This window comes from Sceloporus undulatus, chromosome 1, assembly GCF_019175285.1.
Source record: "Sceloporus undulatus isolate JIND9_A2432 ecotype Alabama chromosome 1, SceUnd_v1.1, whole genome shotgun sequence".
Classification (NCBI taxonomy): Eukaryota; Metazoa; Chordata; class Lepidosauria; order Squamata; family Phrynosomatidae; genus Sceloporus; species Sceloporus undulatus.
Genome location: NC_056522.1, coordinates 335,082,486 through 335,092,157, shown reverse-complemented (window position 1 = coordinate 335,092,157; position 9,672 = coordinate 335,082,486). Strand labels below are relative to the sequence as shown.

Sequence of the window (9,672 nt, the reverse complement as noted above, 5' to 3'; positions counted from 1 at the left end):
TTTATATCCCACCTCTCCATGTGACACATTAAAACAAACAGTCCCATATTCCAGTATCCCACCCCCCTAAAATACAATTAGATCATTCAATTTAAAATATACCGTAAAATAACAAACAAACAAATAAGATGAACAGTGGCACTGGCAGAAACGGGTACAACATTTTTGGTGGCTGGTGCTCTGTTCAGGAAAGGTCTACTGGAAGAAATCCGCCGTAACAGGTGTTTTGAAGCTGTTTAAGGTGGTAATGTGACGGTCTCATCCAGCAAGCTGTTCCATAATCAGGGAGCGAAAAGGTCCTCTGGGCAGTTGCAATCTAGTTTAAATGGATTGTAACAAATTCCTACCAGAAGACCTGAGTGCATGGGGTGGATTATATGGAAGGAAGCGGTCCTGAAGATAGGTTGGACCCAAGCCATTTAGTTGTGTTTGTTTCAACAGAGTAACACAGCTGTCTGGGAACGTCACATAATGCAGTGTGTCAGAGATACTTCTTAATATACTGTCTTTAGTTTTTTGTTAACTATAAAGTCACTCTTAGATTCAGGCATTCAGTGTCTACTCCAAAATATCTTCCTCTTGAATGGACCATAGGTTTTATAGGCGAGTAAAGCCTGGAACATTTGCTGTATCCAATTTCCTTCCCCTTCTAATATTGAAGGAAAGAAATGACAGTAAGGTACATTTTACTATAACTTCTAAGTTCGTTCTAATATTAATTTTGTAGAAGCAGGCAAGAAAAAAGATGATGGCGTATGGCACACCAACCTGCCGCAGCATTAGCCATTTCTCACATTTTCTCCTGTTTTGCCTTCCGGGAAAAGCAGGTGGTAGCAGAATATGAAATCCTCTGTCCCATCTTGCATATGAGATTTTACAAGAAGAGACATTTTGCAGTTCTAGAAGTTAAGCTGACATGAAATTATAATTACTCCACTATTTCTTTTCTTCTTTCAGTGCAAACAGATGAAAATGCAAATAGAAACTGATAAATGCTATGTGGATAAGAACCAGTGACTTTGGCCTAATCTAGTTACTAGTTCCAGCTAGAATAGATCATGGAATCAGTTGTTGAATATTGAGACAATATTTATATAATTTATCTAATGTTTCTGTTCTAGTTGCACCTAGCACATAGATTTAGGCCATAATAATATCCTAAATAATTCATATTTTTGGAAAATACTGCCAAACTTTGTCTGCCTCTCAGATTAATCCAGAATTCATGTTGTAGGTCAAAAGTCTGGAATGGAAGAACAAAGAAAACCAGGAAAAGGGATTTTCATTCTTATTTTCACATTTTAAGAAATATTACTTGCCTTATATTTTTCCAAACATGTGCAAGGAGAGCAGCTTGTATAACCCTGTACTTGGTAAGCTTTTTTCACTATCTTTCAGTTTTATTCTCTATTTTGTAATGTAAATACTCTGGGGCACAGAGGATTAGCATTTCATTCTCATTCCTTCTTCATGATGTAGGCTGCATCTGCACTGCAGAAATAATCTAGTTTCACACCACTTTAACTGCCATGGTTCAATGCTGTGGAATTCTGGGAATTGTAATTTGTTGTGGCACCAGAGCTCTTTGACAGAGAAGGCTAAATGTCTCACAGAACTACAATTCCCGGAATTCCATAGTAGCGAGCCATGGCAGTTAAAGTTGTGTCAAACTGGATTATTTATGCAGTTATTTTGTATTTCTACTAGAATTTGAATTGAAGTGTTCCAACTTGTAATGTACAGCAACTTTCTACACAACATTTTTACTGGGCATTGTATAATATTGTACTCTTTTATACTGCTTTATGCTGGTCATTTCATTTCATTGTATTGTGCATTGTGGTAAAGTTTATGATAACACTGAGTTTCTTTAGAAGATAATTTTTTAGATCATACTCTTTCTGCCTGTGCTTGAGTAAATTCTCTTTTTCCATCTCCTCGCTTGATGTTTGTAGTTTTGTTTGCTTGATAGAGAATGACAGCACTGTGATGTATATAAAATGAGGCCACTAATAGAAGTAGCATCTACTCAACCACATAGACAAGGCTTTTTCTGTCTGCATTTGGGTAAATTCCTTACATTTCCTAGGACACAGGGTGAGGTATAAATATTTTAATAAAATAATTTTAATATTTCGGTAATGTTGGAGGTAACTCATATTTGAATTTTATTTTGCTTTACTTTTTCTTTTTATAAATTATGATAAAATGTTAGGATTCGTTGCACTCAGGTAAGAAAGTACTGGGAGTTTGGGGACCATTTTATGAACCCCAGGATCCACTGGGAGTCACATCAGCTCTGAAAATTAAACAGCTATTTTCCTTGCTTTTGGCTTTTTAAAACTGGGATTTTTCACTAAAACAAGGAATTGAGCCACACTTTAATAAAAAAAATAAAGTAATTGGCCTCTTGAAGTGGAATTCTCCAGGTTGAGAAGGTGTGAAATTGGGAAATGGTTCTTGGTGCTCCAAGGGCCACAGAAACAGCTTGTGGCTTGCTGGCTGTAGGATTCCCATCTCTTGATTTACATATTTCCATTAATCTTGTAAACGACAGTAAGTTCAGCCATAAATTGGTGTAATCAATGATAAGAAATTGTAAATGAAATATTGGCTATTGTTGCTGGGAAAGGTATTTGATTTTCAATGAGAAATATCTTCTACCTCAAGTCAGAGAGGACGGCAGGTTGTATATTTATGATATCAATAGACCATGCAACTAATAATTCTTAGAACTTTATAAACTAAATATTTTAAAAAATTTGAAATGGTTTGGCACAAAATGCTAATTTCAGTCACCAGTAAGTGTAAACTGAAATGCTAACCTTAAAAAGTCAAAGGAATGAGTGGGAAAACAATAATCAACACTTCTTCTAAACAGCTACTCCAACCCAATCAATGGAATTTGTGATTAATAGTTACAGGTGTTGTTTGAGAGTGTTGCAAGTTTACACTTTGGACTACCTGTTTATAGGTTTATTAAATATTTTAATAATGTTTAAGTGGCCAAGAACCCAATGTAGGTGCTTGGACTTTGATCCAAGACCATTTTAAAAATCTTTTTTTAGAAGTCTGAAATCTGTTTTTCTTCCCTACAGAGATACCACAGATGAGACCAAAGCCACATTACATAATGATCAAGAAAGATGCTGAAACCAATGAAGCAGTATATTGCACAAAGGAACCTTTCCTTAAAGCTCGTGTTATTGTCATCCGATGGTTGGTGTCTTTCTGGCTTGAGCCAAAACCTCATACAGGTCCTCAAATTCCTGGAATGGAAGGTGAAACTGTGCCAAAGAATATTCAGGTATAGCCAAGAAGGTGCTGTACGTGGCAAATCCTACTGCTTTATTTCAGTCCTTCTCCTTTCAAGGAGTTCATGGCTCTCCTCTGGATTTATAATCCCCTCAGAAAATGCTCTCTGAAGCCTTCCTGCAAATTGCCTTCCTGTTATTTGGAGGTCTGCTGCCTAAATTTAGAGGGGCAATAATCTCTCCAGGATTCAGTGGATGGTATATGGAATCCAAGACAGAACACCCTACTTGGCAGAGGCAGGACGCTGGTTTATAGAAGACAGAGGACTGTCCCAGTAGTACATGGTGCTTTAGTGCTTACTACAGAGCAGAACCTCTGCCTTCATTCTGACCTAGAAACCAGGGAGGGCAAGAGAGGATTCCTTCCTGAATTAGAATGTGTATTTCAAAACCACTTCTGGTGTCTCTGAATTCAGTATAATGCCAAAGATGAGATTTCTCTCCAGGCTGAGGGATGGACAGGGTTTGAGTGACCACATAATCTTATGTAGCATATTTCATCTCCGTCTCCAATTTTTTCCCTTGTGGAACTACCTACTTCAACCAGAGGTCTGTAGAGTTCTGTACAAGTAAAGTGATGTAGTACAGCTTTCACAGTTAATAACAGACATTTTCTCACAATACATTTCTCGCTTCAGAATAAAAGCCATCCAGCCATCCTGTTCTGTCCGTTTGGAAGCCACTTTAGAAACAGTGAAAATCATCTTAGTGTTTGTATGTGCTTTAGAGTGTTCAGAACATTCACAGACTTTCTCAGTAATCCTTACTTGGTCCTTGAACCTTGGTGGATAAATATTATTCCCAGGGGTGGGGGGGGGGGGGGGGGGTGGAGCCATGCTGAGGAAACAATACTTGATTAAGTCTTCCACATGAATTCATACCTGGAGTTGGATTTGAACACTATGCTACGGTTGCTGTTTGGAGGGACAGCATACCAGCATTTTCAATGTTTATTTGCATAATTTGGGGAAGACTAATTGTATACTTTGAGAATCAGATGACAAATTTTTCTCTTCATTTCTGGTTTCAGAGAGCAGCTGCTAGTCTGGCTTCTAGAGAAGACAGCAAAAATGATAATACTGATAGACCTGATAGAAATGTAGAGCCAGAACAGTCTCATTCTAACACAAGCACATTAACTGAAAGAGAACCTAGTTCCTCCAGCCTTTGCAGTATTGATGAAGAACATCTTACAGACATTGAAATAGTCCGCAAAGTTTTTTCTTCTAAAAGAAGCAATGTTAACTTTCTTACAGAAATTTTTCGTCAGGTAAGTAATTCCTCTGTGTGTGTAAAACTTACTTTGGGCTAATAACTTAACATTTGCTTCATGCTGCACTTAATAAACTAAATGCAAACTTTTGGTGGTGGAACTAAAACTTAATTCCTTTCCCCCAACCTGGTCCAAAACATGCTTTACCACCTAGAAAACAACTAAGGTTTTCTGAGCCTTCCAGCTTCTGCTACATTGCAGTGTTCCTGTAACACAGTGGTTCTCAACCTTCCTAATGCTGCGACCCTTTGATACAGTTCCTCATGTTGTGATGACCCCCTACCATAAAATTATTTTCATTGCTACCATCAGAAATATGTGCTTTCTGCTGGTCTTAGGTGACAAAGGGATCGCAACTCACAGGTTGAGAACCACTGATGTAGTAGAAGCCAACTGTGAATCATTATAATGAATATAAACTGATTTCACTGTGTGTGTGTATGTGTATGTATAAAATATTATATATTATATACTATAGTTTTCAATAATTTATAATATAATATTTTGCCCTCGGTTCCACTGGTGTTAGTGATGAAACCTCTGACTTTTTTGGCTGAGTTGATCTGGTATCATGGAATTTACATCATTGTTACATGTATAATCATCCATATTAAAAACCATCAGAACAGAGGGTCCTTTAACACTTCTAACTGTTCTCTGAACTTTTAACTAGGGAATCCTAGTTAGTACTTGGATGGGAGTATGCCAGTGATTAGTACTTGGATGGGAGTGTGCCAGTGATATTCCAGGTGTTATAGACTATTTTTCAGAGGAAGGAACTGACAAAAAACCCTCTTGAGTATCCCTTGCCTAAAAAAACCCTATGAAATTCATGGGGTCATGATAAATCTCTTTGAATGGGGGGTGGGGGTTGTTGCACTTGTTATATTTTTAAAAGATTAGATACTATTTAAAATTATTGGTATATTAGCCACATCGTTGCTCTCCTTTTCACAAGGTAAAAGCATTTGTGTGCCATCAGGCTTTTTAAAATTAGTGTTGACCTTTTAAATGCTGTGCAGTTCAAAGGTCAAGGTATATAGTTTTTAAATACGTTTTAATTTTTAATGTGTTATGTTTTTAACTGTTTAAAATTTTAAATGGATTTTAAAAAATTCTGTTTGCGTTTTTAATACTTTTATGTTTTTCATTTGTACTAGTTTAAATTTGTTGGTAGTTGCCTTGAGTCCCTATATTGGGAGAAAGGTGAGATATAAAATAATAATAATAACAATAATAACAATAATACTCTTTTCCATCTTTAGCTTTTAGTGTTTTTAGTGTCATCTTGTTCTATTTCATTGTCAATTGCCTTGGGTCCCGTGTCAGGAGAAAGTGGGCTATAAATAAGATAAATAAAAATGAATAAATAATATGCTGATTTAAAATTTTTCAAGATGTCTTGCTCTGAGGTGCACTAATTTCTATGCTTGTAGACAGCTTTTGTCTGCTATCCACACTTAGAATGAGAAGTACCTGCTTTATTTTTCTGTCCATATTGCACATTAAACTAGATGTTGATAAAACTAGATGTTTTCAAAGCACTTGATTCAATAAATCATTAATATCTCTATAAAATTTGTAGGGATTTTGGATTAGGGGAAAGGTTTAGTGAAACCATCAAAGAAATATATAATGATACAGAAGCACAAATTATGATAAATGGAGAGAAATCAAGAAAATTTAAAATAAAAAGTGGAGTAAGGCGAGGTTGCCCATTTCCCCCTTTATTATTTATATTAGCAATGGAATTGTTTGCAAATACGACCAGGGAAGCAGAAGAGATAAAGGGATATAATATAAGTAAAGAAGAGATAAAGTTGAATGTATTTGCAGATGATGCTCTGATAGTGACACAGAAACCATGTCAAGCTGTGATCAAATTATTGGAAATATTTTAGAAATTTGAAAACATTTCTGGGCTTAAATTTAATATGGATAAATCAGAGATAATGTTTATGAACACAGATTGGCGGGAACAAAAATAAATTCAAACTGTATCATGATTGAAATTGGGGTTAAAATTTGAGATATTTCAGTGTAAATTTATCAGTTAAGTTAGATAATATTGTACAGGGTAATTATAATCAACTATGGAAAAAATTAATAATCTAATCTCCAAATGGGCTAGTAAAAATTGGAAAATGCTAACAAAAATTAGGATGTTTAAAATGATTGTATTACCAAAGTTTTTATATTTATTTCAAACTATCCCAGAAATAATTCCTAGTAAAGTTTTGAAGAAACGGGATAGATCAATATTAAAATGGATATCAGGGAATAAAAAAGTCAGATTATCTAAGGCATCATGAGAATGGGATGTTCCATCACTAAAACTATATTTTGAGGTGATTCAATTGCTAAGAATGATAAAGGTAGAATATAATCAAAATACAAAGTGGGTTAAATTAGATAGACAGAGCAATCAAATGGATTATGTCTCTATCTTCCAGGGCAAAAATATGGGGAAAGAAAGAAAAAGAGAAAATAATTGGTCCAAGGATGGTGAATTATAAAATATGGGAGAAGTGGAGTAAGAACCTGGGTATAAAAAATAGGAAGTGGTTACCAACTGAATAAAAGTAACAATGAAGACTTTGGAAAGATATTTAAAAAATTATAGATCAAGGGATTTAAAATAATTGGAGACTTATATGATTCAACAAGGGCATGAATACAGGAAGAAAAATTAACTATATTAATTGGATATTAATACTGGATTCAAATAAAGGGGAAAATAAAATTGTTAGATGAAATACAATTGAATATTATAGATCAAAATGAATTTCTAGAAGAAATAATAAAAAAATAGAAGGTGGAAAAGGACTAATAGGGAAAATTTATAAGATTATGTCAACAACCCAATTTAGAATGGTAGATGGACTGATAATGAACTGGGAAAAAGATTTATTGATTGTTACAGACAAAATTAAAATTTGGCTATAAGACATTGTTAATATTAAAAATAAAAATGTAAAAGAATAACAAATGAAAATGATTGGAAAATGGTACAGGGCACCACATCAATTAGCACTTATAAATGGTAAATTTCAATCAAAATGTTGGCATGGATGTGGGGTTAAGGAAATTTACTTACATATGTGGTGGGAATGCCCATTTATTCAAGAATTTTGGACAGAGATTAAGAAACTGATAAATATAATAATAGGGATAGAGATATAATTAAGCAAAGAAAACTGCTTAACTCTCAATTTAGGGGAATTAAGATTGAAGAGTAATCAAAGATATGTAATAAAACAATTTCTAAAAGCTGCTCATGCAGTGAATGCTTATGGATGGAAAAATAAATCAAATTGGAATAAGTCTTATTTGTTTAAATCTATAAAAGAATACATATTTAATTTTCTTGGGAAAGAAGACTTAAATATATTGGGGAAAGCAATAAAGAATCATGGAAAGATAAATAGGAAATTGTGATTAAGAACATAGAAGGAAAAATGGGGTATGAAGAAGTAAAAAAATATAACTAATGATATTTTCCACATCTCTGAAAATGATTGTTAACTTGATTGGAATGTATTTCCCTCAATGCTCTTTTTTGGGAGGGGGGAGAGGGGAGAAAAGTATATTATGAAATATGGATTGTACAATTTGTATTATGAACTGTGTAATAAAAAATAATTTAAATTAAAAAAATGTCCTGGAAAAAAAAATCATCACTAGTGACTATAATTTCCCAGTCTGTGGACCCTAGCAGAATACCCATCATGTACCTTAATGCTTCAGCGAATTACATTGCTTACCTTTTTAATCCAGAGATCATTTCTATCTGCCATATGCAGCAGCTCATTTACACTTCCCCCATAATGTCATTCATGTTACATGTAAGTGGAACTTTAGATATTGCAGATAATCACAGGTAACATGGCACAGACATAAATGAAGGGGTCAGGACTCCTCAGTTTAGTTTTACCAGCTTGTTGTTAAGCTTACCCAGTTAATTTTGTTTGCTTTGTTTCCACTGCTCCAAGTTTCTTAGAGAAGGAAGCAGAAAGATCTCCTATGCAACTGCATATTAGACTGTGTTTGCAATTAGTATTCTGTTTCCCTGAACCCACATATTTTGGGGTTTTGGGTTTCTCTTTTTTGCTCTTATTCCTTCAGAAGCAAATTAGACCACATGTTCCTGCCCTCCTCCCCTTAATGGAATTCTTTTCAGGTACTTCCTTTGAAATAAAGTAAAATAAAGAAATACCAGTTGGATAGCTTCTAAATCAGTTATTTGTTATGAAACATCCCCCCAGGCATTTTTATTGCCAATATGTGAAGCAGCAGCCATGAGGAAAGTGGTAAAAGTGTATCAAGAGTGGATCCAACAAGAAGAGAAGCCCTTATTTATGAAGGAACCAGAAGAAATTGTGTCATCTTCACATGTAGACTGTGATGAAAACATTGGAGAGCATAATTCATCAGAGAAAGGAAAAGAAAGGGAGGAGGTAAAATATTGGAATTTCTTCTGTTTAATTTGTGTTCTCTTTTTCTAAAGTAATCAGTTTAAGTAATTTATTTCCTCACAACATTTTTAAAATTGTAGATGATGGGAAAGAGAAATGAGGGATGCAAGGATGTAGGTTAAAAACTTTATTGTGGAAACCTCACTTGATTTTCCTTAAATATGTTAGAACACACCAAAGAAAGTTTCATCTTCCTCATAGCTTATTGAAAACAAAGGTTATTTGGATTAATTATATTTTAACCTGGGAATCAATCTATATCATTGTTACCCATTCAGATTCTTAATCCCCCCCCTCACCCCTGCACAGTTGGTAGTGCCTACTCAGGTTATTCCATTAGCGGTTAAGACGCTGACTCTGATGATTGCAAGGTCAGCAGATCGGTAATTTGAGGCCCAAGTGCTGTGTGATGGAGTGAGCTCCCATCACTACTCCCAGCTTCTGCCAACCTAACAGTTCGAAAGCATATAAACATGCAAGTAGATAAATGGGTTACACTCCAGTGGAAGGTAACATTGTTCTGCATAATCATACTGGCCATATGACCATGGACTTATCTTTGACAATGGTAGATCCCTTGGCATAGTAACAGAGATGAGCATCACCCCCT

General features: G+C 34.9%; 1 protein-coding gene across 3 annotated transcripts in view; it reads left to right on the top strand.

Annotated features, from left to right (window-relative positions):
* RALGAPA1 (Ral GTPase activating protein catalytic subunit alpha 1) overlaps positions 1–9,672 on the top strand; it is a 238,317-nt gene that overhangs the window by 43,001 nt on the left and 185,644 nt on the right. For all 3 annotated transcript variants that reach the window (XM_042445432.1, XM_042445431.1, XM_042445430.1), the window contains exons 8-11: positions 1,235–1,373; positions 3,099–3,307; positions 4,345–4,584; positions 8,853–9,044. In XM_042445432.1, coding sequence (XP_042301366.1) covers positions 1,235–1,373; positions 3,099–3,307; positions 4,345–4,584; positions 8,853–9,044 — 780 coding nt within the window. The remainder of the gene's footprint in view (positions 1–1,234; positions 1,374–3,098; positions 3,308–4,344; positions 4,585–8,852; positions 9,045–9,672) is intronic.